Below are 18118 nucleotides of genomic sequence, written 5' to 3'. Positions count from 1 at the left end.
ATCAGCTTGTAAATAATTCATCTTTTATTGTTCTGTGTCTGACTCCTGTATTCCTCCTGTTCATGTTGATTGTAGCTCTGGCAATAGTGTAACATTCATGCCACGGAACAGTGTGCACCGCAAACAAACAAACATCCACCAAGATTCACACTCGGAGAAACACACCTTTGTTAAACTTGTTAACCCAATCTTACCAAGCTACTATTCAGCAGTATTAGAGCTCAGAGATTTAAAATGCATGCTTTTCCGTGGATTACAAAACACCAGCCCGAGGAAATAGAGCTTTCTGTGAGCTATATATATATATATATATATAGGAATATTATGCTGCTGTTATTGTTGGATGGACTGTAGTAGTAGGAGTGAGGACACAAACACACACACTCACACACACAGGAAGTTAGCCATGCCTATTACTGAACTGTGACGTGTGTAAAGGTGAGTAAAGTATGAAACATATTTGTTACATATGTGTTTTCTTGCTTCGAGCTGCAGTTTGTAACATAAAAAAGGTGGGAAACTAGCAGATCACATTAGCAAAAGTTCTACACGCCAGCATTGCAAGGGTTAAAATGTTGGGAGACAAAATCCGGAGTGCAGCAATGAACAGTGTTCCAGAAAAACTAACAAAACTACCTTCTGTTAGTCACTTCCTCTCACTTTGCTTCTCGGGTCACATCCCCGCCTCACTCTCTGAGACTAGTTAAGAAATCGGGGCCGACACATTCAGGAGAGACAAAGAGAGCACTTTGAGACTCCAAATTAGATTGTTCCCTTCTTGTTTTGTCCTTGGTTTGAAACTGTTGACCTCCTCCTTTATGCTGTGATGGATGGGAAAGAACTTTAGAGCTGATGCTGGAGAAATGCAGGTGGGTCAGTGCAAAACTTTCTCAAGTGCGCCGTCAAAACAATAGAGTCTTTTATATGACTGTCCTCCACATTGAATGTATATACGCAGAGCTAGTTATGACACAAGTACAAGGAAACCAACTGTAAGTGAATGAAGATGGTTGGAGAGATTATGGAAAGATTAACTGAGAAACAACACAGAGTTCTGGCAACGTTAGTCAGCATAAAAAAATAAAAATAAAAAGATAGTCCTCTTGATGAATTCGCTGTGAGGACCGTAGCTGGCAGTTTACATGATGATAATGCAAATTAAATTATTCTATTGATCTCTCTTACAGTAAGAACCAGAGCTTGATGGATGTACCGATTTACATAAGCATTCATCATCACAGTGTGATATAAAGAGTATGTAAGGATTTCTGCAGGGAAATGTTGGGTCTGGTAACAGTGTCTGAGAATAATTCACTTTTCTGGACCGTAACAGTGATGATGTGATCGGGCTAATCCATTAAACTTTCAACAGCATTAAATACAAAAAAACTCTTTGCTAAAAAAAGTATGCACTGAATGGCTGTTAACTTGTGGTGTTCATCGATTTAAAATTTAATCACATTAAATCACAAAGATATTCCGTGATTAATCATGATTAATTGTAAGTTAACATTATATTTATTCAAAATTTCCTAGTACAGGGGGTCCTCGACTTACAACGTTGATCCGTTCCTACGTCGCGTCGTAAACCGATTTTCGGTGTAAGTCGGAACATACGTACATACTGTATGGAAATAACATACTGTAAGCACTGATCCTATCCTCACACCTATCCTCCTCGGTCCCGAGCCGCGTAACCGTGTATTCTTCCGTCGCGCCGCGCACACCAAACACGAAGTTCACGTTACGACGTTTACGACGCAAAACCACTTAAGTCGAAACAAGGCTTTATACGGTAAATGGGAGATGTGTCGTAACCACGAAACATCGTAACTCGGGACTGACGTAACCCGAGGACCTCCTGTATAGTAAAGCAATTATGTTCTTTTTTTTGGGGGGGGGGGGGGGGGGGGGGTGGAGATAGGAAAGAAAACGTCTGTGTACAGTGGTTTTCACAGAAAACTGCTCGTTAAATTTTGGAGTAGAGATATAATGTTTGAATTCTTCATTCATTCATTGTTTGTAACTGCTTATCCAGTTCAGGGTTGCGATGTTTGAATTGGAATCTCTTAATTTGCTGATTAAAGTTTCAAGGGGAGAGTTAACATCAAACACAATGAAGTTATGACACAATCTTTATTTTAGAAAATTGCAGCGTGCAGCTCTCGGGTCAGAAAACAAAACACCTCAATATTGCAGCTTCAACAACTTTATTATAGACGTGTGGATTAAGTGAGGTATGAGATAAAAGTGCAGAAGGAGCTGTTTTTGTGTGTGTGTGTGTGTGTGTAAGAGAGAGAGAGAGTTTGAAAAGTCCTTTATAGCAGTGTTGTAGATGATTAGTGATGTACTGTCTCTTCATCTTTGTTTAGATAGTTAAGAGATTTAATCCATATTCCAGCATATAAATAATTAAATTATATAATCTACATTCTGAACTCAGCAGTAGTGATTTACATGTGTTTACATCGCCTAATAAAACTGCTAATACTTCACTACGCTCTGTAAAATGAGTGAATTATAGGAGGAACTTGTGGCCAAACTTGGTAAAATTATTAATTAGAATTACCATAAAAAAACAACATGTTTAATTTTTCTAATTAAATACCAAACAGGGCGGCACAGTGGCGCGGCAGGTAGCTCCAGGGACCTGGAGGTTGTGGGTTCGATTCCCGCTCCGGGTGACTGTCTGTGAGGAGTTGGTGTGTTCTCTGAGTCAGTGTGGGTTTCCTCCGGGTGATAGTCTGTGAGGAGTTTGGTGTGTTCTCCCTGTGTCTGCGTGGGTTTCCTCCGGGTGCTCCGGTTTCCTCCCAGAGTCCAAAAACACACGTTAGTAGGTGGATTGGCGACTCAAAAGTGTCCGTAGGTGTGAGTGTGTGAGTGAACGTGTGTGTCTGTGTTGCCCTGTGAAGGACTGGCGCCCCCTCCAGGGTGTATTCCCGCCTTGCGCCCAATGATTCCAGGTAGGCTCTGTACCCACCGCGACCCTGAATTGGATAAGGGTTACAGATAATGAATGAATAAATAAATACCAAACACGTTAATGTTGACAACACTAATGTTAACGTTTCCTTTCTTTTTTCTGCTGATGTTACACTTCAGTTTGAATGAGTTGAACAAACTATCATGTAGCACCAGATAATAAATTACAAGCCAGTGTAGACACACACACAGACTGGTATAAACAACTAACATAACAATGACCATAAGCAGTTCAATAAATGTCTCTCTCCAGAACCCACAACACAGCTACTAATCTGCAGTCAGACCCACGTGCGTTTAAATTAACAAGCCTGGTTCCACGGAAGAGAAAAATAGGACAACAGTTGCAACAGGCCGGTCTCCAGTCCCTGAGTTAAGCCAGTCCAGTAGACTTTCATGTCTGAGGATTAATGTAAGGTTAGTGTTGGGTTGTGGAGAGCTAAACACTAAATGAAGTAATCCTCCCGTCCCTCGCTTCTGTTTTCTTTGATGAAAGCTTTGCATCCCTCCACAACTGCTTTCTCCTGCTAAACAACCTAGGGAGGGATCTGGCTTCCATGCAGACACCAAAGCCACCCAGAACGCCTCCCCAGCCTCCTCAGAGCTTGCCTCCCCTGTCTCAAGCTCTGTTTCAGGCATGGTCCATGTGCACAAACACTAGAGTTAACTGGAGCAGCAACAGATGTAATGACAATGTTGGCTTCTAAATCTGAGCCACATGGCTTCTAGATGCGAAGAGCCTTTGGTTTTTCCCCTATGTTCTATAACATTCAAGCATATCTGTTGCTTTTGGGGTTCTAGGTAATGCAATGTAGAAGAGAACCTATTCATTGCTAATCCTGTATTAAAAACATTTTCAGCATTTATATAGTGTTATCTGGCACACATAATAACCCATAATGCCTAGCATATAACACCTGTATAATTACTGCTAAAGTGAATCGCTTGACACTTCATTAAACAAGAGTGCACAGCTTCATGAACCCAGGTTTTGTTACACATTATAAGAACTGTTGATAAATTTGTACCAGATGTTATAAGGGATGCCATAAACCGCCGGTATTATAAGCAACAAATATATATATACAAGCATGTATTATCGATCCAGAGTCCTTTTAACTCTCTCCTCTACACACAGACCCGCTGATAAGATGTACAGACAGACACATGTAGAGTGATAGACACTCAGACAAGTATCTCCAGAGAAAACCCAGTACACAGACAGACACTAAGACAGGGGAATGAAAGCAGACCTTGGCCTTCTCTAGCTGTGCCTGAGCCTGTCTCTCAGCCTCTCTGCGCAGAGCCTCTTTATCCTCCTCCAGAGACACATCCGAGTCAGACGGTCGACTGGTGTATGAGTCTGCCGAACCCTACAGAGAGAGCAGAGGAACACATTTTATAAACATGTCACATTCCTGAAACAAACACTACAATCCAGGACTGTATGCATTACTTGCAATTTACTGCAGATGTACGCTGTGAACCAAGTACCATATTGTGTTTATAGTGATATGCCCTAAAATGAAGGTTACAGTGAAGCATGTGGTCAACGTGGGATTGCATGATGATACACACTGTTAACTGAACTTATGTGTACAGATTTTGTAATACATCCAACACACTGACATTAAGGTAAACAAGGACACAGTGTCTTTGAGGCAAAGCACTGAAACGCACCCCTTATGAAGCAGAGCCGAACTGGGCAGTGCCCTGTATTGACCGTCAGTCAGTGACAGATGCTGTAAATAATGTAAATTGAAATATTGACAATGAATTTATATTGCGATTTATACAGATATTGAATCATTGCCCAGCCCTAGTTATTATCATGTTATAGTTATGCTATCACAAGTATTTATTTTGACCAGAAACATTAACTCTAGTGCAAATATTCGAGTCTTAATATTATGGCCACCTCCTTGTTTCTACACTCACCGTCCGTCCATTCTCTCAGCTCCACTGACCACACTGGGGCACTTTGTTTTTCAACAGGTTCAGCCTGTAGTCCATCTTTTGCTCTGAATACTTTGTCAGCTGCCTTTCACCTTTTCCTCTTTAGTGCTCAAGACCCCTACGGAGAAGGTTTGATTTGAGTGGTGGATCTTTCTCAGAAAAGCAGTGGCACTGATATGGTTTTTGTGTGCTTTGCTGGTACGAGTGGATCAGACACAGCAGTTAGACACCACAACCTGTAATTACAGAACTACAGAGTACTCTTGTAGGGTCAGTGGAGTTGAGAGAAAGGACTGTGACATGATTATCGAGATGTATCGTTCAACGTGATAGTGCCTGATCAAAAATATGTTGTGCAGCTTCATTGGTTCATCTGTGCATTCTCCTGAAAGTCAGAACAGTACTTGGACTTTGTGGACTGATGATATCACAGTGACCAGACTCTTGACTCAAACCCTGAAGGGACAGAGGTTTAAATATCTTCATGGTCTAGAGACAAGGATAGTTGCTGGCAGGAAGCGTGAATGCAGTGTCCGAATGAGATGTGGCATGTGTGAATAAAGTGTGCTTGAGTTTATCAATGCCGTATTAATTCTCACTGAGCCCTACGGCCCAGTCCAAGGTGTCCAGATATGGCCAATACACTTTGGCCTTGTGGTCAGTCATGGATGCAAGTCTGACCTTTCCTAATCCCCCTATTTCACCCAAGGATACTTATGGCACTTTTCCACTGTGTGGACTCTACTTGACTCGACACAGATCTTTTGCTTTTCCACTGGCCAAATCTGGTCCCTGGAATCGGGTACGTTTTCAGTCCCAGCTCACTCGGTGTTCCAACCGTGTCGAGTAGATACTAAATGGTGAGGTGTAAACCCTGCAGAGTGCTGATTGGCCAGAGCCATGTGAATCACCACGAAATGCAGAGCTCATTCAAATCCAGCACAAAGCGACGCTTGTAAAATCTCTTTCACCTTTATCTTTTTATCGGACTTATAACTTTACCTCGAGCACCTCATAACTTTACCTCGAGGTGTTTTGAAGAGGTTTATATGCTCCTTGGGCCTTGGGTCTAGGACATTTTCCAGCGAAAGCTGAACGTGCAACAAGAAAAACTGATCTGTGAGAACTGTTGGCAGAGCTGTGTTCGGTCTAAAAAACAAAAACAACACGCAAAAACACGGTGAGTAAACAGCGCCTAACTTTACCGCCGCCGTTGCTGTGGTTTTCAAAGCCAGTGATTTCCGTTAGAGATGGGATTTTGAAGTCACCTGCTCTATTTTGCGGGGGAGCCCTGCCAGTGAAAAAGCGACAAGCTTTAAACGAGCCGAGCCGTGTAGAGCCACAGACATGCGGTGGAAAAGCACCATTAGACTGCAGTTATATCTTAGGTAAACACTAACACACATTCGACTTCTTGAAGGTGAGCTCATTGTGCATTCAGACATAAACTGGTTTTGAGGCTTAGCACAGAATCTCTCATACATACAGGCCACTTGCTACTTTAAAAATAGCTGCTAACTGCCACTCTATCAAGTATCTTTAGAGAATGAGCATGTCACTGTGATTATGTGAAAATATCATATCATATTATCATTCTCTGGTTAGAAGTTTGAGCCCTACAGCATCTCCCACCCATCAACACACACACACACACACACACACACACACACACACACATCAAGCTCTTTGGACATAAATAAACTATGACAACCTAAATAGGGATCAAAGTACATAACATCTCGCTCAGTACACACACTACTGACCAGTATGTGTACTGGGACCACATACCAAGAAATTGGCTCTGTGGAATGCTCAGACCTCATTCCAGTTTAAAGTTCTCTTACACAGTGAGTGATAACACATTACAAACCAAAGCCTACCATGTGAATCCGTCAGAACTGTTATCTACAGAAATGGTTTAGATTCCTTCCTCAGCAATCCCACCAGATATTTAAAAAAGTCATTCAGAGAGGTATGATGTTAAAATTGTTAGAGAAATTTGCCAAGTCAGAAAGGCTTTAAACAGAGGATATAGGAACCAGACATCCAAACCCTCCAAACGCTACAGAAACCCATTAGTCAGAATTTTTAAGAATATTGTACCCAGTGTTTTAATGGTTGAAGTGTTGACAGAAGCAGTTTTTATTATGGAACACGGCACCTAAAGAAATATAAATCTTTAGATTTGACATTATTTAATATTACCACAAAACCATGTGCTAACTAAATAAACATAAATAAAACCACTAGTAATGTTGGATAGTAAATAAAATGGCTTAATTTTACTGGAGGCAAGCTCTGGTTCCTATCAGAACCACAGTAAAAAAGTCAGCTACATTATTTCTACAACTAACCCATTCACATCCAACCACTCTGAATGACTAAGTCTCACCTCACTTTCAACTCAATATGTCCTCACTGGTTAGTTTTCTGGTTTCCCTTTCTTTAACATATGATACGTCCTTTCAGTTCTCAACTCTTTACACCAAGGATGTCTCTCCAATGCCAGGAAAATATAAAACAAAGTTTCATGACTTTACAAAACTGCATTTACACACTGCAGGTTCAGTTAAGGACACCATGCAGTCACAGCCTAAACTAAGACATGAATGTTCTGTAATCTACTGAGAAGTTCCTTCATACTGCATACTCCAAAAAAGCCCACTGCATATACCCTTCGACTCTAAGGCTCTTTCTGTGGGTTCACATTTCAATTAAATACTGACAGATCCATAACCTGCATTCTGCATAACTTCACAAACATCTCCAAAATATTAACTTCACAAAAGAAGGAAAAATGCCCCTTTACTTCTAAAGTAATTACTGAAAGTATAGCGTATTTATTCCAGCTTTAGTCTATTTCAGTTGGTCCATTCCTCATTAACACTTCCCACTGTGTAAAAGACAGCCACTGCGTTCCAACCACATGCTTCAGATTAATAACTGACAAACCAAGCCTGCAGTAAAGGAGGTCAACACATGCATACACACACACACAGGCAGACATACTCCACCACACAAACTTGTTAAAGGAAGGCATAAAACCTCTTACTCCGATATCGTTCTTGACTCGACCCCCCTTTGCTCTTTTCAGCAGCCGTATCCAGGAGGCCTTCATCAGCCAGTAGGGTTAGAGCGTCCGCTCTCTTCACCATACCAACCACAAAGTTGACTGCAGCTGAGCGCTAAACTACAATCATGGGCTACACCACGGGCTACTGAACACTACCCAATACTACACTCAATCTACAAGTACTGAGGAACAATTAAAGCAAACCTGAGGGCATATTAGCACTTCATACTGGTGAACCTGCTGATGCTACAACTACAGTAAAAAGTGTGAATACAACAGGAAAAACAAAAGAACAGTCCCTTTAATCAGATAAAGCCCTCAAATAGTGGAAGTTAAATTAAAACAAATCTAAATCTCAGTTTACAAGGTAACAACAATCAACGTCTAAATGTATGTTGAGCTACTAGCACTACTACAGCTGCTACGACCAGTTACTACTTGTGAGGGGTACGAACTCGGCGCCTGCCCTCTGAGCTGCTACCTGATGTCCCTGCTATTGCTGGAGGTAACGCTAACAGGGCTAGCTGCACTGTGGCGGTTGCCGTGGGGACGGATAGTTCCGATGTTTCCACGTGAGCGAGTGAGTGAGCGATCCCAGCGCATGCTGAATGAAGGAGGGCTTCAGGGGCCAGTGCAGAGGCTCTGGTGGTCTTCTGACCCTTCATTTAGCGCTTCGGACCTCCAGGGATTTTGGCCAAGGCTTCCATTGCTTCTGGCTTTTTTGTTTAGTTAAAGCAAAGTCAGTGCTTCAGATGATGAGGATAAGGATGTTGAGGATGATGTCGATGATGGAGATGTTGCTGCTGCTGCTGTTGTTTTCTGGCAGTGGCTCACAGGTGCTGCAGTGAGCCGCTTTCACTCTCTCTCTGCCTCTTCCTCTTTATCCATGCATCTCTTTATCCTTTCTCCGTGGTTCGGTGCTGGAGTGTCTCACCAAGTGTCTGATGCTCTAGTCCTGTAGCGTTCTCGTCCCTGTGTTAAGCTGTTTTTTTTTTTCTCCCGTCTCCTCGCTGCTCTCTTTCCCTCTCGATCACTCGTCCCTCTCTTTTGCTTTCTCTCTGCACCTTCGCTCCAACTCACTCCCCCCTCCCTTCTTCTCCCTCTCCCCTCCCCTGCCATCCTCTCACTCTCACTCTCTTTCGCTCTGCTCCTCTTCACAGCACCTCCATCTGCTCTTTCTCTGCTGTGATTAATGGCTCTGCATGTTTACTTGGGTCTGTGTGTGTGTGTCCTGTATGTATTTGTGTTTATTAGTCCAAAGGTTATCTTCGTTAAACCCATTATCGTCACGGTTGCCTGTATAATATTTAAAACTTACACTACGAAATGCAAGGTAAACACACAAGTGCACACACACAGTTTCATAGCTTTGTCCCCATCAGTCTAAAGTTCATCAGTGTGTACAGTGCATCTCTGTCTCTCTCTCTCTCTCTCTCTCTCTCTCTCGGGACACAGTGAGCATGCTCAATCTCAGCCTGTTTTCCACACACATCACATCACAGGGAGCGAGAGAGTACAGGAGAGAGAAGGATACAGAGAGAGAAAGAGAGAGACAGAAATAGCTCACGATAAATCAGTGGAGAGACCATAAATTCTTAAAAATTAACACAAGCCACGCAAGCACACTTTGAAGAAAAGGGTCTAGGACAAGCACTTAACCTCTCAATTATCTACAGGATAAATGATAGAATACCGAATAAAAAGAAAACTGAAAATGTTGGTGTATTTTGGATGCAGCAGTCTGACAACATTTCATTAAGCCAAAAAGGTGTTTTATATTCTTGTGCTCAGTGCAGTAAGCCACACCTAATTACGTTATGACAATTCGGTGCAGGTGAAGCAACAGCATTCAAATACAGTGCAACACCTATGCCATAATAATGATTATAAATTTGCACAGTAATAAATATAGGCACCTTTAAGCAATGGCACTAAAGCTTAGACCTCACCCACCTAATAAGACAAGAGTATATAAAGACAACCTCTCCAACTTAAATGTCTGATAGATAAACACTGTCCAGTCAAGCAGCCTTTTGCTGCTTTAAAGGCTAAGCACCACTTAATGGACCTCCATGAATATTTCACATTATTTTAGTTACTGACATATATAAGTATGAATTAAAATGAAAATAGCATTGACGGAAAAACCCGAGCTCGCTACAGAAATTCTTGAACGCGACCGTGACGTCACTGGTGGACAACAGCTGAACAACGCCGCGGTAAAACACCGTTATGACTGACTGTTATGACAGTATCTAGCTAAATAACCAACATTATTCATGACAATAGCCTAGCAATAAGCTAAACTCAAATGTAGAGGTACCGTTATTCTTGTAAATGTGATCGAAGTCGAACTCGAATTCATCCGACACTATAAACCTCCGTAATGCAGCTAACGTTAACTAACACCAACTAAAACAGGCGAAGTGAGTGTCCTTACCCTGTTTACCTCCATGTTACAGAGGCTCTTGAACACCTTTCGTTGGTGTCCTTACATGCCCATATTGTTGGAAAAGCGCCAGTGAAATGAGCTACAGATAACGGAGTGAGCGGATGGTCCTTTCCAAAGTGCCCGTTTAAAGTTGACAAATTTAGTCCATTTTCTGGATATTTTGGGATCTTTGGGCCATTTGTGCACAGATGTCCCACTGTACATTGAATGATTGCAGCCAAAAACAACACACCTTTTCGTCATTTTGCATTAAATTAAGTGCAGAGTTGTTGTCCACCATCTACGTCACAGGCAAGACGCCTATTAGAGTTTCCGAACACCGTTGGGGGGGGGGGGGGGGGTGCCAACGGTCTTTTAAACCTTATTCCTTGAATTAGTAAGAAATAACATGTTTTCTGATTATCAATAAACACAAGTTAGGAACTCAAATTCCACTGTGTTTATTTGTTTGACACTTTAATATCGCTGGTGCTTAGCCTTTAAAACACCTGAGTGGGCTTAATATCATCAAGGCTTTGAGAGCTACACTTCCCAGATTCCCTAGTCAGAAGCTTATAATTATGTTAAAGCTTAAATGACCTAGATTAGTTGGGTATATTTCATTTTAATCACATTACAGTATGCCTTCTGTGGAGCAAAGGTCAATCCAAAGTCAAAAGCTTGGAGACTATGAAGAATAGAGACTTCTTGTGGCTATGCAAATGATACCTGAGGCTGTTTTTTTTAATACTGAGCTTCTTTTGAACTCGTCTTTGTATAAAGGAGAATATGACTTTGTGAAGTGCCTTGAATAATGCAATGCTATTAAATAATAATGATGCATGGCCTTAAAAAGAAAGTAGATTTGCATGAGTAATGACCTGAGTAAACAGACTATGATAAAACAGATCATTAAAAAAATATGATAAACACACAGGTAGTGGTAGAAGAGAAGAGACTGTGAGTTAGGACTGGGTTCTCACTGGGTTTTGCCTTTTATAACTGAGGAATATTTTGGTATATTGTGTAGAAAATAGCAGCCATGTTCAGGTTTGCATTTTTTCCTCATAGACTCATACAGTAAAAGCATGTTTGTTTGTGATCATTTAACAAAGATCCACATGGTGTTTGATTATTTTGCCGTGCAGTTAGCATTAGGAGTGGAAACCACAGGGCATCTTATGATAAGGTACATCTGAATTATATTTTTATGGCATTTGATGTACTTGAATTTTGAGGCAATGAAATATTCAAAATAAAAAATATTAGATTTAAATAAGACTAGGCAAGCCTAATTTTGCCAGACTGCCACTGGTCATATATAGCCATTCTTTCAGAAAGGAAAGCCTACAAAACATACCCTGTCATTGGAAGACCTAGAGAAGCTTTGGTGCTTCATAACAATGTCTTTGTTTAAATGTGGTTTTTAACACGATTGTGTTGTACAGAAAATATGGAGGACAGGACTAATAAATGCAGAAATGAAAAAAAGTTTGGTTCATAAAATATAACACCAGCATCAGTGTTTTCATTCATTTGTCCAGTTAAACACTGCAATCCATCACTCTGTGGGAGTTTACTTTTCCTGAGAAGCCCATGGGTGGACCTCTGGCCTAGATTTGTATTTTTGTCACGCCCTTGTCCTGTCGTGTCTGTTTTCTCCGCCATGTGCTCACTTAGCACATGGCTCTGTTTGTTATTGTCCATGTCTCCGCCCATGTCCCGCCTTTGTTCCTCCTCCTCATCAGTGTCCTCGTCAGTGTCGTTTGTAATCCATCCCCCTCGTTATCTGTCTCAGGTGTCTCTTGTCTATGTAATGTATTTAAGTTCCCTTGTCTTGCTTCCTGTTTGTTCATCATTCATTTCCTTTCCCATTTCATTTCCCATGTCATGTGGTTTAGCCCTCTAGTCTGTCTGTCCTGTTTGCGTTAGCGCCCCGTGTTTAGGATTAGTCTGTCTGTCTGTCTCTGCTGTTTATCGTTTCCATTGTCACTGTGGTTCGCTCCCTTCAGTCTGTCCGTATCTCTAGTTTGTTTGTATCCCTCTTTAGTCTGTTTATCTCTCTGTCCTGTGTTAGCCTGTTTAGCTCTCTAGTCTGTCTGTCCCATTAGCCCTGTTTAGCGCTCCGTGTTTAGGTTTAGTCTGCTTGGCTCCCTTTTGTCCATGTCTCTGTTAGCTCCCTGTTTGTTGTCTTTCTGTCGAAGTCTGTTTTGTTATATCTTGTTTAAATAAAAAGTATACTGTGTTTTAGTAAGTGCGTCCACCTCCGTCAGTCTGCTCCGCGACAATTTTTTGCAATCTGAATTTTTAAGACTTGAATTTATTGGTTTGTATTTTTCAAATCAGAATTTTTATCATCTGAATTTATTAATGTGAATTTTTCAAATCTGAATATTTCACCGCTTCAAATTTATGTTTATCAAATGCCATGAAAAATATTTCAAATATATTCTGACAAACATATCTAAAGTGTTCAATTGTCACTGATTTAGCTCCATACAAAAGAGAACATCCAGACTATTAACAACTGAAGATGCAAAAGCAACATCTTTCGTGGTTTGGGGGTGCATCAGTGCACACAGCATGGCTGGTCTGAGTATGTGTGAAGCTGTCATTGACAGGGAGGTGTATATTGGGATTTTAGAGACATATGCTGGGGTTAGTCCAGGGTTATTCCAGCAATGCAATGCCAGGCCTGACATTCTGATCTGTCTACTACGGTGCATAGTAAAATGCAGAGACCAGGTAATCCAGCATAATCACTGTAACCTTACTTTCTCCTTTTGATAATTCATATCTGTGCAATTCTGAATTGACACAATATTCATTCATGGTCAATAAGGACTTATCCAGTTCAGGGTCATGGTGGGTCCGGAGCCTACCCAGAATCATTGGGCACAAGGCAGGAACACACCCTGGTGGGAGGCACCGGTCCTTAACAGGGCGACACACACACTCACACATTCATTCAACACCTATGGACTTGAGTCGGAGGAAACCGGAGCACCCGGAGGAAACCCACGCAGACACAGGGAGAACACACCACACTCCTCACAGACAGTCACCCACAGGAAACCCACGTGGACACAGGGAGAACAAACCACACTCCTCACAGACAGTCACCCGGAGGAAACCCACGCAGACACAGGGAAAACACACCAAACTCCTCACAGACAGTCACTCGGAGGAAACCCACACAGACACAGGGAGAACACACCACACTCCTCACAGACAGTCACCTGGAGGAAACCCACACAGACACAGGGAGAACACACCACGCTCCTTACAGACAGTCACCTGGAGGAAACCCACGCAGACACAGGGAAAACACACCAAACTCCTCACAGACAGTCACTCGGAGGAAACCCACACAGACACAGGGAGAACACACCACGCTCCTCTCAGACAGTCACCCGGAGGAAACCCATGCAGACACAGGGAGAACACACCACGCTCTTCACAATCAGTCACCCGGAGGAAACCCACACAGACACAGGGAGAACACACCACGCTCCTGACAGACAGTCACCTGGAGGAAACCCACACAGACACAGGGAGAACACACCACGCTCCTCACAGACAGTCACCCGGAGGAAACCCACACAGACACAGGGAGAACACACCAAACTCCTCACAGACAGTCACCCGGAGGAAACCCACACAGACACAGGGAGAACACACCAAACTGCTCACAGACAGTCACCCCAAGTGGGACTTGAACCCACAACCTCCAGGTCCCTGGAGCTGTGTGACTGAGATACCGACCTGCTGCACTACCGTGCCGCCGCTTGGCACAATATGACAAATTCATTAGGTATTAGGATACAGCTTTCAAATGGAACATTAAACCTGGCCTATCAAAAATACAAACACACACAAAGTAACAATAGAAGAAAATTTTTGGTGCCATATAGAACCTTTTCTAAATCATGTAAGAGGTTCTTCAAGTGTTTAGGGTTCTATACAGAACCCCTTCCTTTACTAAAGTACACTTGTACAACCATCACTTTTAAAGTGTGATAAATGATGACATAGAACAGCTGTGCCCATAGGCAGCTCTGCACAGACCCCTAACTCAGGGTTAACTCAAAAAGCCAGTGTCAAGAGCAGCAACACACAGATACAAACGTCAATGCATTCTGGGGACATTACATTCCTTTTGTGGAGACATACATAATCACATCTACAGCTTGTCTACCCCTAACCCTTAATCTAATCTTAACCCTAAACTTATCTTGACCTTTAAATATGTCTTCACCATGAAATTAAAAGAGAAGTCCCCACAATGTGAGTGTGTATACAGAATATAGTCCCCTCAATGTGATATATTCCTGGAACACTCACTCACTCTCACACATTGATTCTTCCTGATGTGATGGTTCCACCCAGCGGTTGTATTGTGGTTTGATATATAGGCCACTTCACAGTGTAAATAACTAGAGATATTGACCTGATCTCAGTGTGTCATTCACAGACACACACACAGATACAGGACAATGTCATGTTCTCCTTCAGCACCCACACACTGAAGTGATTTAGTGATTTTATACTACTGCATTATGGGTAATGTTTCAAGGTTGGCATTCATGACTAGAGTCATGCATCTTTCTTTTAGCTGGTGCTTCACACACCAGAATCCAAATCAGACAAGCAAACACACATGTACATGCACTGCTACTGCAAAACATTCAGTAAAAGCATCAACAAAAACATTATATAATAGTACATCTGCCAGCATTGATTATGTTAGTGATCAAGTAACATTCTCAGCCTCGGCAGCTTTGCCCACACACATCTGATATCTTCTGCATGTTAATCTGGCCAAACTGACAGGGATGTTGTCAGCTGCATTCTGACTGGTCCATGCACTGATGTGTGGATGTGTGTTAATTCCACTTTTCCAAGACCAGGCTCGTCACTCTTTGAATGTGGAAAAAAAAAACACTACAAACCTGAAAAAACCTATCATTTCAAAAGCATAATTAAAATTTTCCTGCATAAATATTTTACCGCTTGTATCAAGAACATAAGGAATATGATAAATACTGTGAATGCACAAATCTCCCCAATAAGTCTTTTTTATTTTACCCTTCAATCAACTGGATTTTTATTAAAGGGAAAGGCTTACCCTGTAAACAGACACGTGTCAAACTTTCTCTCTGCCGTATTTAACTACTGAGCGTTCTCATCCATTTTCACTTCTTTGACACAGTGACTTTCAGAAGCCTTTCAGAATAGTCACAAAACTAAAAAGGGCTTGTGAAGCTCACAGCATTACATTTTTAAAAGTTATTCGGTGGTGCAGCAGGTAGTGTCGCAGTCACACAGCTCCAGGGACCTGGAGGTTGTGGGTTCGATTCCCGCTCCAGGTGACTGTCTGTGAGGAGTGTGATGTGTTCTCCCTGTGTCTACGTGGGTTTCCTCCGGGTGCTCCGGTTTCCTCCCACAGTCCAAAAACACACGTTGCAGGTGGATTGGTGACTCGAAAGTGTCCGTAGGTGTGAATGTGTGTGTGTCTGTGTTGCCCTGTGAAGGACTGGCGTCCCCTCCAGGGTGTATTCCCGCCTTGCGCCCGATGATTCCAGGTAGGCTCTGGACCCCCCGCGACCCTAAATTGGATAAGCGGTTACAGATAATGGATGGATGGAGACTGATTCTGGAGACTGATTTCAGACATTTATTAGCTTTGAGAGAGTCAATATTGTCCAGGGTTTTTGGGGTAGTTTTCTCATTTTAAAAATAGCCTGCTTCTATACATTGAGCTGTGTATACCCTGTGTTTACTCTTTTATTTTATATATATGTATATAAGAAGAGAAGAGAGAGAGGAGAGATAGAAAGACAAAGAGAGAGAAGAGAGATAGAGAGAGAGAGAAGAGAGATAGAAAGAGAGAGAGAATGAGAGCGAGTGAGATACAATTCAGTGTGTACATGCATTTAAAATGAAAAGTAGAGCCTAATTTTAAATAAAATTACTTTCATATATAGGGCATTATTATAGCTACTATCCCAACCAGGAACTGAGTAATTAATTTGGTTCCCTAAAGGTGGCATTTGAGATCTTTAATCAAAAACACTTTTTATAAAATTCTAAAGATATTTCCTCAACATTTTCTTGCTCACAAGTCATTTCGCATGCCCCAGCGCCTGTAAAGTGTCTCGGTCAGGTATGCTAGGCTTTCTCTCTCTGCTCAAGGCAGAGAAATGGCATCTAGAGGTTTTTTACACAAAGAAAAAGCCTCCAAATGCTGAAAAGCACAAACCGTTCCTGCTCCATAGGTGTTTAATATTGACCTATCTTTGTTGTAGATGAAACTGATTCTCTCAAACTGCATGAAAGTAAACACAGAGCGAATGTGCTACAAAACTAAACTCAAGTTACAAATGCGTTTCTGTGGGAATTCAAACTGTGAAAAAAAAAAAAAAAACTTACAGACAAGTTAAACTTCCACCACGTTTTATTCCCCTCAAACTTGCCATTCCACCTTAAAATACATGGAGATTCTGAACGTAAACAAATCAGAGAGACCTTGACAATGCCTTTGATGTTCACATGCTCAGGAATTAACTTTTTTTTTAATTAAAATAATGGAACCAAAAAGAACTAAATTAAAAATGTAATTTCAGGCAAAAAACTAATACCAAAAAAAGGTATATGATTCATTATTGCAAGGGAACAATTGTAATAAAGTAGGTAGTAGAAATGTTAATCTTTAATTAATTGATTTTTCAATCAAATTTAATTCCGTAATTGGGACAGGCCTCAACAAATCAAGTCTGTGGTTCAAAGAGAATCCGCTTACCTCATCACTATTCAGTTAGTGTGCTTCGGCCGGGGATGTTAAAGACTTCTAAAAGATCAAGCAGTGGGGCCTAGGGCAGAGTTTAGTTCCAACTCTAATCAAACAGTCCTCAAGTACTCTGATTCTTCTAAACACCTTGATTATGTGGATCAGGTGTTTTAGATTAGGACTAGACTAAACTCGGCAGGGAGGAAGGTCTCCAGGAGCTGGAGGGAAACTCTGGCATAAACCAATTAATAACTGTGTTGAAAAGCCTTCATGAAGCTCATAGCTGAACACAAAAGTTGCAGCTGTTTTTAATCGCTTTGAGAGTTTAATAATTCATAAAAAAATGCTTTGTTCATTTTGTTTAAAGAATACACGTTTACGTTAAGCGTAAAGACATAACCCATAGCGCACATGGCTATTATTCAAAGTACAAAGAAAACTATTCCAAACCCAAACCCAAGGCATTTGTAGATGCTGTTTAAAATGAACAAATCCATTCTCCAATGAGCAACGACTGTGGACGTTCAGCTGTCCACACACAGCTTTTATATTACCCCGAGGAGAGCAGGAAATTAAATGGGATGCTTTGGCGTAAGGTCAACACACTCAATGCCAAATCAAGTCGATTCAAGTCAAATTCGTTTGTGCAGCGCTTTTAACAACGTGATGGTGACACAAAGCAGCTTTACAGTAATTGTGAATTCAAAATCCTCACCTGAGGAAGCCAAAGGGGACAGTGGCAAGAAAAGACTCCATCGACTCTGAAGGAAGAAAACTTGGAAGGAACCAATGCTCATAAGTGAGCCCATCTTCCTGTGGTCGAACAAATTGTGAACAGTAGAGTTTTAATTTAAAAATTGCTGGGAGACACAGCCTTGAAGTATAG

General features: G+C 41.6%; 1 protein-coding gene across 8 annotated transcripts in view; it reads right to left on the bottom strand.

The window, feature by feature from the left end:
• The window catches only part of cacnb2a (calcium channel, voltage-dependent, beta 2a), an 86349-nt gene that overhangs the window by 27020 nt on the left and 41211 nt on the right, over positions 1-18118 (bottom strand). For 6 of the 8 annotated variants that reach the window (XR_010804137.1, XM_066680331.1, XM_066680333.1 and 3 more), the window contains one exon: positions 4236-4355. Coding sequence is in view for 6 of the 8 variants with exons in the window: in XM_066680331.1 (XP_066536428.1) it covers positions 4236-4355 (120 nt within the window). In the remaining 2 variants the exon portion in view is untranslated. Of the gene's footprint in view, positions 1-4235; positions 4356-7990; positions 9040-18118 lie in introns of those variants that run through there. The other 2 variants (XM_066680332.1, XM_066680336.1) reach the window with 1 other exon arrangement.

This window comes from Hoplias malabaricus, chromosome 9 (genome assembly GCF_029633855.1).
Source record: "Hoplias malabaricus isolate fHopMal1 chromosome 9, fHopMal1.hap1, whole genome shotgun sequence".
NCBI lineage: Eukaryota > Metazoa > Chordata > Actinopteri > Characiformes > Erythrinidae > Hoplias > Hoplias malabaricus.
This window is presented reverse-complemented; position numbering and strand designations above follow the sequence as displayed.